At 37.8% G+C, this 19,331-nt stretch overlaps 1 protein-coding gene across 1 annotated transcript in view; it reads left to right on the top strand.

The window, feature by feature from the left end:
- OTOGL (otogelin like) overlaps positions 1–19,331 on the top strand; it is a gene marked incomplete at both ends in the record, with an annotated part of 145,047 nt that overhangs the window by 94,799 nt on the left and 30,917 nt on the right. The window contains 8 exons of the mRNA XM_080659575.1: positions 4,391–4,474; positions 6,885–6,978; positions 10,147–10,324; positions 10,578–10,720; positions 11,271–11,294; positions 11,396–11,488; positions 14,601–14,790; positions 17,555–17,769. Of these exons, the coding sequence (XP_080515701.1) occupies positions 4,391–4,474; positions 6,885–6,978; positions 10,147–10,324; positions 10,578–10,720; positions 11,271–11,294; positions 11,396–11,488; positions 14,601–14,790; positions 17,555–17,769 (1,021 nt within the window). The remainder of the gene's footprint in view (positions 1–4,390; positions 4,475–6,884; positions 6,979–10,146; positions 10,325–10,577; positions 10,721–11,270; positions 11,295–11,395; positions 11,489–14,600; positions 14,791–17,554; positions 17,770–19,331) is intronic.

The raw sequence follows: 19,331 nt of genomic DNA, 5'->3' as shown, positions 1-19,331 counted from the left end.
GACCCTTCAGTCCACAGGCCAATGCTCTATCCACTGAGCAAAACCAGTGAGGGCTTATTTTTTCCGTCACTATTTATCCCTTCTATGCCCCTTTCCACCTCCACCCTCTCCTCTGTCCCCTGCAATCACTACACTCTTGTCCATGTCCATGAGCTCACATAAAGTTTGCTGAGGCTGTTGTAGTGAGAATAGACTATTGGGCAAAGGGAAAGACAAGAGCAGAACTGATCAGTAATACAAACAAGACATGAAAGGAAGTTGGTTGGTAGTCCTGGAGGTTCTGAGAAGTAGACTGATTCTGGATATATTTTTAATTTACAGTTACAGAGTTTGCTGATGGATTTAATGTCAATTATGAGAGAAGGAGGAGTTAAGGACTGAAGTTTTGGTCTCAGCAATTTTTACGTGGAACAATATGGAACTATCATTTTTGTAATTATAACTAGTCAAATATCAGCAAATTTGAATGATTCAGCCCTAACCGGTTTGGCTCAGTGGATAGAGCGTCGGCCTGCGGACTGAAAGGTCCCAGGTTCGATTCCGGTCAAGGGCATGTACCTTGGTTGCAGGCACATCCCCAGTAGGAGGTGTGCAGGAGGCAGCTGATCGATGTTTCTCTCTCATTGATGTTTCTAACTCTCTATCCCTCTCCCTTCCTCTCTGTAAAAAATCAATAAAATATATTTTAAAAAAATTTTTAATGATTCAATTTAATGGAAGGGCTGAATTGACATTTACTAAAGTAAGGCAAAGTGAGGAAGAGCAGCGTGGAAAAGTCAGGAATTTGGTTCTGAGGATTTAATTTAATTTAATTAAAAATATTTTTATTGATTTCAGAGAGGGAGAGAGAGATAGAAACTTCAATGATGAGAATCACTGATCAGCCGCCTCCTGCACACAACCCGGGCATATGACCTGACTGGGAAATGAACCATGACCTCTTGGTTCATAGGTTGATGCTCAACCACTGAGCCATGCCAGCTGGGCTGGTTCTGGGGATGTTAAAATTGAAACTGAAAATTGTTCATTGGATTGGGCAACCTGGAGAATAGGAAGAGGCAAAATGGAGACAGAGTGCCAATGGTTTTTGCGTTTGTTTGTTTTTAAGATTTTTGCTATAAAGGAGAACAGAGAAATGGAACAATGGTAGGAGGGAATATTTTTAAAAGAATCAGTTTACATTAGACATTAATGGGCTTTTATTCTGTGACAAACATTGGCACTAGAAAAGTTCCTGGAGATAATGCCTGAGACAGAGCCGCTTTTTAAACGAGCTCAGTCTTTTGGAAGGAGCAAATCCTGAAAGGGGGCTAGAAGAATGACAACAGGTACATTAGATTACTGACAGCATAACGCACTGTGCTAAATGCTGTAAATGGGTAATCTCATTATTCCCATTTTCAGAGGAGAAAATCAACTGAGACAAAGAAGTTAAACAATGTTCCCAGTCTAGGTCACATTTTGTAGGCAGTGGAGCCAGGGTTTAAACCACTACACCCTGTTGGGTATCTAGGGTTAGGTGGGGCAGAGAGAAGAAAATGATATTTTTTGCTTATTTTCTTAAAAAAACACACAAAACCCCAAAATAAAACCCCTCCAAACAAGTTTTTCTGAAAAGGAGATGTCTTCAATCACTGGGACCCTTACATTCACAGACCTATGTCCTTGTAGCTATTAGGGCTTTGAGAAAAACAGGGGCCCCATAGTGAGGAGTGCACTTGGAGAAGGAAGGAAGGAAGGAAGGAAGGAAGGAAGGAAGGAAGGAAGGAAGGAAGGAAGGAAGGAAGGGAGGGAGGGAGGGAGGGAGGGAGGGAGGGAGGGAGGGAGGGAGGGAGGGAGGGAGGGAGGGAGGGAGACATGGAGGGAACACAGGGCAGGCCCGGCCCTGGCACTGGGAGGAAATGGAGCTATATTTTGAAGTGGCATTTGGCTAGTGTCTTACTTCTTATGCCACATAATCCATCTCTGAGGTCTTTGAACCCAGATCCTCAATGCTCCCATTGTTTGGTAGCTAGCTATCCCAGAATTTCTCTTTTGGTATGGTTAGGATGCAGAGAAGAGACTCAGAATGAAACTTCACCCCTGCTGAGCCGTCTCTCATCTCTGCTTTCTTCTCTATCTCTACCTTTCCTCCTTCCCAAGCTGAGGAGCCAAATTATTGCTCCTCCTAATACTCTAAGCCCTGAGGGGAGACTCAAATACCGAGCTGGGCTTCAACATGGCTTTGTACCTCTCCTCCAAGTCTCCAACAGAATCACCACCTTTGTTCTTGATGATTGCAATTTCTGGCACATATCAAGTGTTAAAAATATCCAGTGGAGATTATAACTAGCATACCATAGAGACCATATGTAAATATAGTTATTCCTATTATGTAATATACCCATTAAAAGAACCATTATGCATCAGAGATATTCTATTTATCTGTCAGAGGTTGAGTAGATTACCAGCTGTATGACAAGATAAATAGAAACCTATCAGGAAGGCATTTTAAAATAATAAGTTACTGGTTTGGGGAAAATATTTTAAGAGGATGTCTGTGGTTTTGTCTTGCATAAAACAATTGCAAAATAATTGAGTTGCATAAAAAATGATATTTATTTAATTTAATGAGAAACAACCGACCCTTATCTTTTTAGCAATCTAGTAACTTTAATTTTTCTTTTCTTTTCTTTTTTTGCTTGACAAATTGTAGAGTTGAATAGGAATATCATATACTGGGTAAAACTGAGTTATTCACAATTTTTTTATTTTATGAAATAAACAGCTAAACTATTTATGTTTTAAAAAATCATTTGTGAAAGAGGCATCCAAAAGATAGCTAAATATGGCTCCTGTGAAAAGAGAAATGGGCTGTTCCCGGTTTTTACTGTTGTCTGGGTTTCCTTCCAAGAACAAGTGCCCTCTGGTGGCAACACTAACCCCTAGTTTCAAGTTAGTTCATTTCCCTCCTGAATTTTAAAGAGGCCTTGAATATTTTTGATTCAAATTTCTTTGCTTTACATATGAGGCAATTAGAAATATTTTAAAATATTAAAATATTATTACAACCTTCTAGTGTGTTTGAGAGGCAGATAAGCAAGACTTTTTATAACAATTTTTGCATTAATTCTCTCAAGCGTGGTTGAATCTAGTGATTGGTTGTACACAAAGGATTGCATTTATTTCATTTGAATCAGAATGAATAGATTCTGAGCCCCAACAAGATAAAAATAAATATGTAATTTCAGTTATCATCTTAGCTTTATTCCCTTAGAAAAAAGCATTCCGGATGGTTCCTCCTGTCTCTGGCCCAGGCTGCTCAAGCCCATGACTTCTTGAAGTCTGGGATCACTTGCCATGCACAAAAACTGGGGAGCCTTACGAAGACCAGTCAACCTGGAGCTTGAAATCAAGTGTTAAAAATAAAGAGATTCAGTGAAAATTATAATTTTTATGAGAAAAGATACCAACTAGCATACCATAGAGGCCATATGTAAATACAGTTATTCCTATTATGTAATATACTCATTAAAAGAACTGTTATGCATCAGAGATATTCTATTTATCTGTCAGAAGTTGAGTTTGATTCCCGGTCTGGTCTCTGTAGGCTCATTTAAAATTATATCCTCCCAGGCCACCCTGCTACAAATTTGGGCACAGGTCCTGATGCCCTTGAGAACTGTAGCCTCTACCCTTCCCCGCCCTGTTTTCAAAGAACTGCAACCATGTCCCATCTCCATGCCTTTCACCCATAGATTCCTCATGTCTTTTCAGTGAGTTTAGGCAAGTCAAGCCACTGAGATTCTGTTTTTGTTCCACCAACATCATTAAGGCAAGGATGGTTCAAAGAATATGCCTACCTGCTTGGATGAGGGGGGTTGCACAGGAATGGAAAGTGCAATGAACGGCCCTGGCTTGTGTGTGTTGTCCCATGCACCGAAAGGTTGCCGGTTCCATTCCTGGTTGGGACACATGTATGGGGGGCAGGGGGCAACCAATTGATGTGTTTCTCTCATACATCGATGTTTCTCTCTCTCCCTTTCCCTTTCTCTTAAGTCAGTAAAAAGAAAAGAAAGTACAATGAATGTAGTTTAAAATCACAATAAATGATTATTCTGCATTTCTACTGATTTATAGAACATAGCCTTAATGTGTCCCAAACATAAGTGTATGCTGAATGTTCTTGGTTCAAATTATGTTTTAATCATGAGTGATACCTCTTTATGATCCACTAGCTTGTGATTGTGTAAAATGAGGAATGATAGAGTGGTAGCAAATAGAGCACTCCTTACTGCTTGACAGGAAGAATGGGAGAATTTTAGGAAAAATATATCTTGATTGTATATATTAACTGCAGTATAATTTATATGATAAACTTTTTTCATTTTCATTTTCCTTTAATGCAAAGGGTTGAAGGATGCTTGCCCTACTGCCCTAAAAATATGATCCTTGATGAGATCACCCTCAAATGTGTTTATCCAGGAGACTGTAAGTGTGAACCCTACTTACTTTATTCTGGAAAAGTAAAACACTTGAACATATTTTTCTCTGTGATGGCAAGTGGTTGTGAACAGAAGTTTTATTTTATTTTTCTTCCCCCACCCCCCATTGACTCCCTCCAGCCCTCCCCTGCTCCCCACCCCAGGCCTTCACCACCCTATTGTCTCTCTCCATGGATTATGCATATATACATACAAGGTCTTTGGTGGATTACCTCCCCACCCACCCACCCTCCCCCACCTCCCCCCTGAGATTCCGCACTTGAGAACAGAAGTTTTAGATGGACAATATACTTTCGTAAGATTCTTCTTCAATACCCTTTGCATTGTCTTTTCATTTCTAATTACTTTTCAAAGCATGCAAATCTTCCCTCTAACTTTTCTCCTGTGTTCTCTCTCCTCAAACATTTTCCTTGAAGCTAAAGATCCCTCTATGAGCTATGTGCGCCTCACTTGAAACAAAACCGATTAAGGAAAGTCTCTTTGTTTCTTTGTAGGCATACCTCTGATTCCCATGTCACCAGGTAAGCTTTCTCTACCCATATGTACTGGTATTGTTACAACTGTAGACACTAGAATAGCATTGTGTAATTTAAGTCTTGGCACACTTATAACAGTGGCTGGTGTTAGTGCTCTCCCATCCCCTGGAAAACCTAGCTGTCAGTTGTTCAGTAGATGTTCATTGGGTCAGCATAACACCATTCCTAAATGGCTTCTGCATTTGGTCCACCTATTTTTCCCCTTCAGTGAGTATAGATAACAAAGATTCCCCGTACTTTTTTTTTTTTTTGCCTAGAATTTAGGTTTTACCAAATCCTACTTAAATTTTCACAGTGATTAGGTCGACTTTAAAAATATGTTAATGCAAAGGACATCATCCTTTAACTGCTTCCATTCCTGTTCTTGTGCTCTGTCCCAGCCTCTGGAGAGGGCATTCTGGGCCCCTACCCCGGCTTCTCTCCCTCACTATGAAACTTGCCTTAGAAAAGGATTGAATAAATCTACTCATAGCAAGGCTTGACAAACTTAATTTAGAGAAGCTCAGATATTTATTCTTCAATTTATTTGACAAGATTTAATCGAGTGTCAACTCTGCTAGGCAGTGTCCTGGCACTGGGGGGAGGACAGGAGAAAGGTGATTAAGACACAGCCTCTACCCTAAAACTGCTACTAGTCCATAGGTTATTGTGATATTACCATAGGGGTAATACAAGCAGTAGGTAGGAGGCGTCTTGTACTAATTTTGGAGGTATGGTCTCAGAAGGTAACAGAAGGTAGGAGTTGGATAGACTAGTAGGAGGAAGTGTACGCTCCAGCTAGAAGGGGAAGCATGTGCAAAGGCCTGTAACTGAGAGAGACCATGGCACACAGAGGGATTTGCTAACCTAACAGTAGGCCTTTCAAAGTGAGAGGCAACAAGAAATGTATTGAGATCAATAAGAATAGCCATTCGGGATGCACTGATTCAGGCAGAAGCCCAAATAGCGTTCTAATTTGGAGACAAAGGCAATGGGGATTTATGAGAAAGGGCAGGGGAACAACTGCATCAATAGAAGGAAGGCATTTCTATTGATGCAGATAACAACATAGTGATGTTAATTCTAAACTATGTTTTTAATTTTCAGTCCAGTAGTCATCAGTCCAGGAGTCACCACTGCTTTCTTGTTATCTTTGCAAACAGTTTTTTTGGAACATAATGTTGCCCTAGGTTCAATCCAAAGGTTATTTGCCCAGTTGCAACCATCTGAAGGTATGACACATAAGATGTACAAGGCAGTTCCTCTGGCCTGGCAGCTTCCGCTACGGTTTTAAAATGCCTCCGTTTATATTATTGTTTACAAACTTCAAGCAGGTCAATGTATCTTGAGCATGTAGTGCAAGGGGAATTGAACTAAGGTAGGGGATGGCAGAGATGAACAGGGCCAGATCACAGAGTCCCTGGTAAGAAACTTGGATCTTTTTTTCTAAAGACAATGGCAAGTCATTGAAAATTTTAGTGAGTCCTGTAACATCTTCAAAATAATAGTCACAGTACTACCATCACTACTATTCTAATTAGCTACCATTTACTGAGTATATATTATGTACCAGGCATTGGACTAGGTTCTTTGCATACATTTAATCCTTATAAGAACTCTATGAGAGGGGTATTATTATATATATATAAAATGCCAGTTAAAAGCCAGGGCTCTGGAATCAAAATCTCTGAGTTTGAATTCTGTCCCCAACATTTACCAGCTTATCTCGTTGCACCTTAGTTTCCCTCTCTGTAAAATGACAAGAGTATTGTTATCTACGTCACAGGGTTCTTGTGGGAATAAATGAAATAATCTATATACTATAGCACAGTTTCTACCACATATGAATTCCATACACAATGGCTATCATTCCACTAACGGAGAGGACATCTTCATTTCCAACAGGTCCAGAAATGGTTTCTCCATCGGAAGTCACTGTGTCCGAAATGCTAACACCCACCCCAGGTTTGGAATGTGAGGTAAGACAGAGTAATCTCTTCAACTATTGTATCCTTTTCTTGTGTCTGTATCACTATCCAAACGCTATTAAACTTTTCAGTGTGATCGCTAGTCTTTCTTTGCTAAAAGATAATAAGAAATATGCATTACTATTTTAACAATTATATTTTTTAAAGGGACCCAGATATTTCTTATTAATTAGGTTCTGGTCACACTAAAAAATATAAAATTCAAATGGGGACTTAAGTGTGATTCTTTAATAAATAGTTACTTATTGTGGGCTTCTCTGTAAGTCAAGTATGCAAAAAATATTTATTAAGTAGCTACTATGTACCAGGCATTGTGTAAGATGACAAAGATACAATGGTAAGCAAAGCAAGATAAGGTCATTGAACCCCAGCTTGTAATTTTCTGGGCTGAGACGTGAGCACTTATATCCTTACTCCAAATATGCCATTTGTTCTAATAAAGTAATTACTTATTCAACCATTATTATTTCTGGCCAGGCTCTATTAAGGTACCATGGACAAAACAATATAAAAGCAGGCAAAAATTTCTGTGTTTATGAAGTTTACATTTTATTGAAGGTTTGGAGATAATCAATAAGCAAAATACATTCCTGAGTCATAAAAAATGTTAGAGGGTGCTGCTATTTTTAGTGATATGGTCAAAAGTTCTCATTGATGAGGCGATTTATATATATAAAAGGCTAAGTGTCCATCCTTCCCTCTTACTGGTAGCTATGATGCACACTGACCACCAGGGGGCAGATGTTCAATGCAGGAGCTGCCAAGCTGCGGTGACGTGGCAGCTGTGGTTCTCCGGTGACACACCTGGAACCAGAGAGGAGGAAGCCCAATTCCACGATGCCTCACCCGAGAATCACCCTCTCACAATCTGGGAACCCTCAGGGGATGTTGGAGAGACGGTTTACGCCCAATCCCCACAGGCCCAGCTGAGGGACCCCACCAGTACACGAATCCGTGCATGGGGCCTCTAGTTTCATAATAAAAGATTTGAAGAAGTTGAGACAGTGAGCCGTGTAGAGAACCAGATAGTGTTCCAGGCAAGTGCAAAGGCCCTGAGGTGAGGGAGCACCTGAAATAGTAAAAAAAAAAAAAAAAAAAAAAAAAAAAAAAAAACACACACACACACACACACACACACAAAAAAAAAAAACAATAACAAGGCCATTAAGTAAGGAAGGAATATATTAGCAGCAAGTAAATTAGATTGTGTGAGGCCTTGTAGATGATTGTAAAGACCATGGCTTTTTTTTTCTTCTAAATGACAGGATATCACATAAGATATTTTTGAACAGGGCAATTACATGAGATAATTTGTTTCAGGATTATTTTAGCTGCTGTTTTGAGAGTAGCGTGAAAGGAGACAATAGAACAAGTTAGGAGGCTATTGCAGGAATTTAGGCAAAAGACAATGGCGGCCTGGACCAGGTGACAGCAGTGGAGATGATGGGAAATGCCTGGATTCTGGATATATTTTGAAAATAGAAGCTACAGAATTTGCTGAAGGACTAGATGTGAGGTGTGAGTGAAAGAGAAGTATCAAGAAATCTAAAATTTTTACCTTGAGCAACTGAATGGTAAAGTTGACATTAATTAGGATGGTGAAATTGTGGGAAGTGAAGGTCTGGTTGGTTATAACCAAGAGTTCAGTTTTGCCATGTAAAGATTGAGATTCCTTTTAGATATCAAAAATCTGTGGATTTACAAATAGGCTAAACATAGAGTTTACCTTAGAGGGTTGTTGTTGTGGAAATGAAATGGGTTAATTTGAACAATGGGGAGCATTATGTGGTATAAATGTTTATCATTGCTATAATTATTACCATGATTTAAATAGAATGTATTTTATAAACTGAAAAATCCACCACTTATTTAACTCTTGTTTGTCTAGAACTCTGTGAGCTATATTTAAAAGTTAATTTATAATGATTCTACCCAATAGTCAAATTGACCTCACATATGAATTTTTAATGAAATATTAAGATATAATTAAGTTGTAATTTTAAAAAATTGACACTAACAGAGAATAGATTCAATACTAGCTTTACACAGTGTAATATGACAGGTTGAGAGCTACTATATAAGTCTGCACTAAGCTAGATAAATTAGGATAAGATTTCAATTTGCTCAGATTTCTGAGTACATGGGCAATTCTGATATCAAGTCAATATTGAGATAAAGCTGAAATAAAATGTTCATACTGAACATTTTAGAAAGGTTATGTCAACAAAAAGTTGTAGTAAAATTTTAATTGGTCATATTTCAAAGGCTGTCATATGTAGGGAATATACACTATAAGCAATGTGAATGGAAAATTTAAAAAATATATGCAATGAAATATTACTCAGCAATAAAAAAGGAATGAAATCTTGACTTTTGTGACAACATGAATGGACCAGAAGGATATTATGTTAAGTGAAATAAGTCAAACAGAGAAAGACAAATACCATATGATTATACTTAAGTGTGGAATATAAAAATACAAAACAAAAACAAGTGAATAACAAAACAAAACAGAACCAGAACCATAGATACAGAGAACAAACTGAGGGTTGCCTAAAGGGGATAAAGACAAAAAATCTATACTAATAAAAGGGTAATATGCTAGTTAGACCGGGTCAACTGGCCATCTTCTGGATGTCCAACTTACTTCTGGACAAAGCCATGGTGGTGGGGGTCGAGGAAGAGGCAGTTAGGGGTGATCAGGCCAGCAGGGGAGAGGAGTTAGGGGTGAGATCAGGCTGGCAGGGGGTTAGGGGCGATCAGGCCAGCAGGGGAGGGCAGTTGAGGGTGATCAGGCCCACAGGGGAGAGCAGTTGGGGGCAACCAGGCCAGCAGAGGAGAGCTGTTGGGGGCAACCAGGCCAGCAGAGCAGAGCTGTTGGGGGCATTAAGCAGGCAGGCAGGTGAGTGATTAGGAGCCAATGGTCCTGGATTGTGGGGGGGATGTCTGACTGCTGGTTGAGGCCTGATCCCTGTGGACATCCCCCGAGGGGTCCCGGATTGGAGAGGGTACAGGCCGGGCTGAGGGACAACCCCCACTCCTGTGCACGAATTTCATGCACTGGGCCTCTAGTTTAAAAATAATTGAAAACATTAGTTGAAAATGGGGGGGAATCACCAATTTTCTTTCTTTCTTCTTTTTTTTTTCTTTTTACAACAGCCTCAACAATTTGATCCTGTTTATAATTGTAGCCAATATATATGCCTTAATATGGAATGGAAGTTGTACAACTGGTCTCTCAATTGTCCAAAGGACGTGGAAATGCCTGACTGTGGTTTCCGGGGAAGGCCTGTTCAAGTGAACACTGATATCTGCTGCCCTGAGTGGGAATGTCCTTGTGGGTTTGCATTTCTTACATGATTATCAATTTTTAATCAGGAGGAGGTTGTAATTTTTTTGAGCCAATCAACTCATCAAGCCAAAGTTATTGTTAAGCATTCTTCATTTGATTTATGATTTTGGTTCCCAGTATGTAACCTTTAGATTTGCTTTTTGTCAAACATGATAAGACTAATTTAAAGCAATTGTTACTACAAATACAAATAATTAGTAAATAAAGGAAATCCACTCTCCAATATATTTTTTTTTAGGTCGGTGTTCCATGTTATCAGAATTAAGCATTATTACATTTGATGGAAACAATGCAGCATTATATAGTATGGCTTCTTATATCTTAGTACGAATTCCTGGGGAAATTATAGTTGCTCATATTGAAAAATGTTCCATGAATCAGGTAAGTTCCATTATTTTTTTTTCTTACCACATAGATTTTATTAATAAATAATGAACTTTCAGTAGTTCTCATAACCAATACTAAGTGAGAAGTACAAAGGTAGTACTGAGCAGATGGAATTATTAACATGACAATAACTTAAGAAAATTTGTTAATCTATATTGAAAAGAAGAATAATCAAATGAGATCATTGCACATTTATATATTCTAGCTCTTAAGATTTGAGTAAAATTTCTTTTTTTATTATTATTTAAAGTATTACATATAATATTACATATGTCTCCTTTTCCCCCATTGACCTCCCCTCTAAGTTCCATTCTTTTGTCCTTTCTTCATAAATCTACAGCTAGAGTATGTTGCAACAGTAGGTATTCTTAGAGTAAGGAGGGGCTCAAGAACTCACTGACATTTATCTTCTGTTACTTAAAACAAAAAATGTTTTATGTTAATATATTTAGAGGCATATAATAGTAATCCAAAAAATGTTTTTAAAAGTCAAGTAGTATTTTTCTTTTCAAAAAGTTTTCTCTTTATGCTTTTTTCTTTTCAGAATGAGGACTCATTTCAAAAGCTAGTGAGTATTTGTGAAGTGTTTAATAAATTCCTTCTGTTTATTGCTAAAATTATGTTTAATAACTTTACAAAGTTTTTTTTTTCTTTGTTCCCAAAATTAAGGCTTCTTCTGAAAGAATCTCTGGACTTTGTTTTAAGAGGTTAAATTTGACAACATCTATACATAAAATACTTGTCAATCGGGCAGCAAGAAAGGTAAGAATACAAAGCTTAAAAATATTCTTGCCTTAGATAAAATTAAGAAATGATATAAATATAATTATTTCCTAAAAGAGGAAAATTAAACATATCAGTAGAGTTTTATTGCTATTATGTCTAATCATTCTTTTCATGGGCAGCCTAAAAGTGTTTCTTAGTATTATATTCGTCTTTTCTTAATGTGCCAACTGTTGCAAATATTTCTCTCCTTGTGAGGTTAACTGCAATAGCCATGTGAAATATGCTAAAGCCTTCTTGGATAAGGTATGTGGCTAATCTTCTTAGTGTCAGAGTTAACTTTAGTGTTCCAAATTAAACACAATGTAAATGATGGGAAGAAGAGGGATCATAAGATTGAAAAGAGTAGCCCTAACTGGTTTGGCTCAGTGGACAGAGCGTCGGCCTGAAGACTGAAGGGTCCCAGGTTTGATTCTGGTCAAGGGCATGGACCTTGGTTGTGGGCACATCCCCAGTGGGAGGTGTGCAGGAGGCAGCTGATCGATGTTTCTCTCTCATCGATGTTTCTAACTCTCTATCCCTCTCCCTTCCTCTCTGTAAAATATCAATAAAATGTATTAAAAAAAAAAGAGTAGTAGTCATGAATACCAGAATGAAGACCACCAAAAGAATAAATGGAAGCAGTAGTTTTGAAATGTTGATGCCATTACTTTGTTAGTGAATAAGTGATAGCTAAAATAAGAAAAAAAATAAAGGAATAGTTAACTTTATTGAAATATACTGAAGAAGGGCAAGGTTTATAAAAGTTGGAAAAGATCTATTTAGTTTTAGAGGAAAAAGTGTTTAAAAAGGCTTTATAATATAAACTAGAGGCCTGTTGCATGAAGATTCATGCAATAGGCCTTCCTTCCCTGGCTGCTGGCACTGGTTTTCCTACGGCCCCTGGGACCCAGGCCTTCGCTCTGGTTGCAGCGGAAAAGCCAAGCCTCTTTAGTCTTCAGTCTTCAGTTGTCTTCAGTGTTCAGTCTTCAGTCTTCAGACTTCACTCAGGCTGGAGCCTTCAGTCTTCGTTCTGTGCCTGAGTATGCAAATTAACCCGCCATCTTTGTTGGGTTAATTTGCATACTCACTCCTGATTGGCTGGTGTCATCATGGAGGTACAACAAATTTGCATATTTCTCTTTTATTACTGTAGATGGTTCTCTCAAAAATATAAGAAAATAATGTGTAAAAAATATTTCTGCTTGAAATGGCTGAGGCATTATAGGCTTTCTGAAAATAATTCCATTAACACAGGACCATAGATTCTAGACTAGAAACAATATTAAAATAACCCTTCAAAGAACTTACATACTTATATGCATAGCCCATGGTCACAGGCACTAGGATAGTGAAGACCTGGGATGGGTGGGTGGGTGGATAAGGGCTGGGAGAAGGAGGGACAAAGGGGTAGGGAATGGGAGATATCTGTAGTACTATCAACAATAAAAATATATTAAAATAAGTAAAATAATCCTAACATAGCAAGGTGTTAAATTTTAAGTAAAATTTTAAAAATATATGAATGTGGTCCTTTTGAATGATAGTATTTATATATATCTTTGATTTTTATGAGGTTGGTATATTAACAGGAAGTGAATGGGAAGTGAACTCAAACCTGGTGTGCTATTATTGTAAGCATTTGGGCAGATGGGTTTATTTTTGGCCTCAGCTGAACTTATCACTGGTCATGTATTTAGTTAAAAACTAATGAATTTTAAAAAATCATTTAGTGAGCATTTACATGATAAAAACAACACAGGTCCTGATCTCAAGTTACTTGTCTTTGTGTGTGGGAGGCATGAATGTAATTATCTGCCAATTATAAAGTAGTAGGAGGTATAATGACAGAGTTAATGACCAAGACATTATGGAAACAAAAAGAAGGGTCATTTAGTGCAGTTTGTAGGAGTGTCAAGTAAGTAATTTTGGAAGTGACACCTAAAATAAATCTTAATGAATGAGTAGAAATTAACAGGCAAGTGGAGAGATGTTTTAGCTCAAGGGTGACAGTATAAGATATAAAGATGAGAAATTAGGTGGTTGGTCAGGTATAAAATTCGACAAATTTACTGCTGGCTGCATTTCATGCTTCCATGTCATTGCCATTATTTAAAGCACTGTTTTTCAAAGTATTATCCTTGGAGTGCCTACATTTGTATTACCAGGAGTACATGATAAAAATACAGTCAGGAATCCCACCCAAACCTAGGAACTAGAATCCCTGGGAATTCTAATCTTTACTAACCTTGGCAGATGACTGTTATAAAAATTATAGTTAAACACTAATTTAGGAAGACCATAGGAAGAACCATCTTAAAGAAAATATCCTGAAAGTAACTTTATTAGCTTATATTCCTATTAGTAGGTAATGGTGTAATCAACATATATTGAGGGAAACAGACAGAAAGCTTACATAACAGAAAAAAAATAAAGTTGTTTTTTCCGTGCATTTTTGTTGTTTCTGAGAGAAACACATCAATTGGTTGCCTCCTGCATGAACCTTGACCAGGGCCCTGGCCAGGGAGGAGCCTGCAACAGAGGTATGTGCCCTTGACCAGAATCAAACCGGGACCTTTTGGTCCACAGGCTGATGCTCTATCCACTGAGCCAAACTGGCTAGGGCAAAAGTTAAGTTTTGAAGAAAATAAAGGGCAATGAGTTTAAAACAAATACTGAATATAGCAAGACACAGCAAAGAAACAATAAAAGAGCTTTGAAGTTATGAGATGCTATGGCAGCACCAGGGAAATAAATTTTTAAAAACTTAAAATATAGTTTATATTAAATAGGAAGAAATGGGATAATCTGAATTCTCTTAATTTTAATAAATGTATATTTATTTATTTATTTTTATATTTTTCATTGATTTTTGAGAGAGAGACACACACATGTTGATGGGAGAGCAAAACATCGATCAGCTACCTCCTGCACGCCCCCTATTGGGGATTTAGCCATAACCTGAGCATGTGCCCTGCCCAAGAATCAAACCAGCAACATTTGGTGCATGGGACAATGCCAAACCAACTTAGCCACACTGGCCATGGCTAATAGATGTATATTTATACATAAAAATTTTACTAACAGATGTAAACGCATTATGTAATTACAGGTAGAAGTGGATTCTATTGTTGTGCCTTTGCCCTTTTCAAATCAAGAACTGTTGATAGAGGATTCTGGAACTATGTATGTGATTACTACTCCAGCTGGACTAATCATAAAGTGGGCTCATCTTACAGGAATCTTGGACATTCATTTTGGCTTTCAATTTAACTTGTCATCCTACACAGAAGGACTTTGTGGTGAGTATTGCTCTTCAAATCTCAATTTCTTCTTACTTTTCTTTCCTGTTCACTTTACACTGTTTTGGCACCTCTTGCCAGATCTTTTTGATTCCAGATGTGATATTAACTTTCAGTGACCTATGTGAATATTGAAGGAAGTAATGGTTTCCAATGAATGGGTTAAGAAGCAAGAGATAACAGTTCAATGTGGGTATTTTATGGAGCTATAAGTTCACTACTAATACAATATTGCTTATATTTCTACTAGCTCATCTTTATTAAGCATTAATGAAGTATCAGGCATTATTTTACTTATTTCAACTCATTTAATTATAACTATAGCCCTATGAATAGGCACTAGCATTAATTTGTAAGTGACAAAAATGAGGCATAGAAAGGTTAAAAATAAATTTTTATTATAAAGTATAAAGCCTAGATGTGCCTCTACACTTCAATTTAATATCATAATACAGGGTAGGGCAAAAGTAGGCTTATAGTTGTTGGCATGGAATATAATACAATAATTAATAAAGACTACTACAAGAATATGTTGTTTCATGTACTTACAACTGTAAACCTACCTTTGCCCCACCCTGTATGTTACATAGATACAAAGAGTTTCAAGCCAAAGAAAGTAAATTAGAAATATAAAAAGAACAATACTGGCTCTGGTGTCTGCTGGTAAGTTAAGCAGTGCTATCCCTTTACAGTTCTGCTCAACATCAGTTTCCTCACCTTTTTAAAAAAATATATTTTATTGATTTTTTATAGAGAGGAAGGGAGAGGGAGAGAGAGAAATATCAATCAGCTGCCTCCTGCACACCCCCTACTGGGGATGTGCCCGCATCCAAGGTACATGCCCTTGACCGGAATCGAACCTGAGACCCTTGAGTCCGCAGGCCGATGCTCCATCCACCGAGCCAAACTGGTTAGAGCAGTTTCATCACCTTTAAAAGAAGAATAGTAATATCTACCTTCAAGATTGTTGCTAGAATTGTATGTGAAAGTGATTGTAAAATCACAACATATTGCTTAATACACACAATCAACAAATGTTAGTACAAATATATCTACTTTAATCTCACTAAATGTAAATTGAATAAAAGTTTATGGATTACCTTCTGAGTTTCTGACACTATGCTTGGTGTTGACAACTTGAAATAAATAGACTAAACCTTGCCCTCACAAATTACACAAAATACCCATATCTCTTCTTTAAAAATGTAAAGCATTTAGTGGAAAGATTGGCTAAATGGTTTACATATTTCCTTGCCTATCCAGAGCATGTTACACATAGCGTAAACTTCTATGATGACTAAAAGATTTTATTGTGGAAATAGTTATTAATGAGTATATAGTATTGATTACAAACAACTCAGTAGCTATTACTGAGTAATAACTCAGAGACTTTGAATATGTATACTTTCCACTAGGATTTCTGTGTGCTATTATTTCTATTTGATTTTTGAGATTCCACTCCCCTCCCCCCCCCTACTGTCAGTTCATGCATTTGTGAAGACAGTCACTCTAACTGGATTCTTAACTAATCACTCAGAAAAAAGGCTAAGATCCCATGTTTGCTACCTACGGTCAGTCCCTAAGCTTCCTGACCTCTACAATGGGGTTGAGCTGAAGGGAAATGTGGGTGCTCTTGGGATCCCTAGGTTGGGTGCTGGCTGATAAAGTTGTAGTGAACAAAAGTATGGCCCAAGTTGAGCATGGACACTAGGATGAGAGGTCTATATTGACACCCCTTTTTACATAGCACTGTAAAGTCTGTGGGGGTGCCAGTTGAAGTAGCAATGGAAACTATTTTTACTAGCAATTACCTATCTTTAGAAGAGTTTAGGTTTAAAAATAGAAGCTGCTTTATAGTATAGTTCACTTGAGTTTTTTGAGGTCTTTTTTTTTGCACTGTACTCAGTTCTCTGCATATTTACAAGGGCCGGGGCAACCATGGCAACAGCAACCTTTATTGATAATGATAGAAGATTTGATCCTGGAAAAATGTTTAACTCATTTATTTTATATCTGGGAGCCTTAGGAATTAAGAAAAAATACTAGTGTGTCTTCAAATAGGATGGGATTCAGGTAAGTTATGATCAGGCTTACAGATCCATTTCTCTGTACTTCCCTTGTCTCTGCACTCCACTGGGTGAAGAGTAAGCTCCATCCTCAGTCTGGCCGTCCTCAGGGAAGGTAGGCTGTAGCGAGTTAATGCGTGATAGCCATCAATAGGCCACGTCATCCCAAGGAAGGAGGGTTGTCTATGTCCTAATATCTAGGTCAAATTCTTAGCTTGGCAATGGTTGTCCTAATGTTGAACAAATCTCTGTGTCTGGTGACTGCCACGAGCTGACTAGTTTATGCCTGGATTGCTTGTAACCGTTTTTAATAAACGGTGTGCGATTCAGGCCCCTCTCCTGGAGGGTGTCATGCACTGGGTGATGAGGCAGGGGTTATTTCTTAAAGGGATAATTTAATGTTTTCAGGCAGGGTTTTCTTGGGGGAGTGGATGCCTGGAGTCAATCACCAGATGGCCACTATTATGGGGGATATCTGACAGATTTAAGAACTTGTTCTTAAATTAGGAGATAGTGCTAATAGTGGAAGAGCATAAGGACAGAACCAATTTCCTCTTCCTTTACTTTCTATGATCCTTTCATATATCTTGACTTCTAGGATCGTTAACCTTAATCAATTGTTAAGATGATTTAATTCTGCTGCCTACATTCAGTTTAAGTGAAAAAATTTTCCTTCTAAATGTCACATATCTTTCTAGGAATTTGCAATGATGATCCAGATGATGATCTAAGGATGCAAAATGGCACAATTATTACAAATATGGAAGACATAGAATTATTTATTGAGAGCTGGGAAATTGAGAAATCATTTAAAGTAATAACAAGAAGACCTGTTAGAAATTGCACTGAGTATGATTGCAGTCACTGCATTGAATTATTAAATAGAAAAGTTTTTGTTCCATGCCACGATAAAGTAAGTTGAGAGTGACCATAAGTAAAAGCTGTCATGTTAGATATGTTGAAAGTAAACCCAATAAAGTCCTATTCTCACCATGATGTCCTTCTATTAAGAATAGTTTATCCCCAAACCTTCTGTCTGTTTGCTTTGGAATTCAGAATCATTTGCTGTTTATAAATTTATTGAGAGGAAGGGTAATTACCCCTTTTCTCCCTATTTTTATTTCAGAACTATATCAACAGCTTTCCAGAAAAATGAAATTCCATCTTATGAATAAATGCCTCTAAGAGAAAGAGATCAAAGTTGCTTGATAATCCAGTATAGAAACCACGACAGTGAGGGTTAATCAGTTTCCTATGAGCTTGGCCTCTGAGGGGTATACTTATAATAGAACCTGTCCCATATTTAATTTTCTTTATTAGTATCTAACTTTCTGACTTTAGGTGACTAGCAGATATTTTAATATAACCTGTATATTTAAAAAGATCCATTATTAGAAACAAAGAACAGACAAATGTAGCATTTCATGAATCATTTAATGAAAAGTTAGTGAACGTCTTGGCCTTAGTAGGCTTTGTGTTAAACTCCTGTGATCCAAAGACGAATAAGACTTTCTCCTCATCCTCAAATAATCTAGTGGGATAGAAAGCATGTGAATAGATATGTTGCAAGATACACTATGGAGGTACGTGGCAGCCCAGGGTTGAAGAAAACTCCCACAGTTTGAGACATTTGAATTATGCTGTAGAGAAGAATACATTTTCCAGGAGAGAGAAGGGAGGGAGGGAGACTTAGGCAGATAAAACAATACATGTAAGAACAATCTTGGTGTAAAAGCGCGTGTTAGGAAAACATGGAAGGTTTAGTGCAAGTCGTGTGGATGGGAAGGGCCTGGAGGAAGAGTGAGGGCACTGTTGAAGCAGGAAGGAACTCACAGGGAAGCACCTTCCCTGCTAAAGGAAATGCAGACTTCATAGTCCTCAGCCTGCCTCCCAAAGGCAAAGGGTGTGAAGTCAGGGACAAACAATGACACATTTCTGGAGCTTCACTTTTACTTAGAGATTTGGATACAATAAGTTTTAAAAGTTTACATTTTTCAATGAATGCACACAAAAATGGAAACATAGCAAGTACTTTGAAACTGATTTCAGTGTCATTTTTTATGTCTTTTAAAAGCAGAATGATTTTCGAAAATTGAATTTGTAACTGGGAACCTGGAAGGTTGATTAAATCAGGAGACTTTTCAGCTTACCTTTGAGGGCATAGTGAGGCAACACAGGGACCCATTTAGCCTGGGATAGCCTCTGCTTTTCCCTTAGGATCTTCCCAGAGAGTTTGATGGCAAAATAAAGGAATGCTCATAATTTGGTTTCCCTACTTCTAATCTTCATCCTTTTTTGCAAATTACCATGTAAGGAGGCAGATGGTCTTTTAAAAATGGAAACGGGATTGTAGCATTTCTCCACCTAAAACCCATAATGTCTTTTACTGACACATTCCAAACTTCTTATTGGGGCTTACCAGGTCCTCCATGCCCGCCCGCCCATCTCCAGCTTCCTCCTCTACGACACTCTTCT

This window comes from Plecotus auritus (genome assembly GCF_963455305.1).
Source record: "Plecotus auritus genome assembly, chromosome: 3".
NCBI lineage: Eukaryota > Metazoa > Chordata > Mammalia > Chiroptera > Vespertilionidae > Plecotus > Plecotus auritus.
This window is presented reverse-complemented; position numbering and strand designations above follow the sequence as displayed.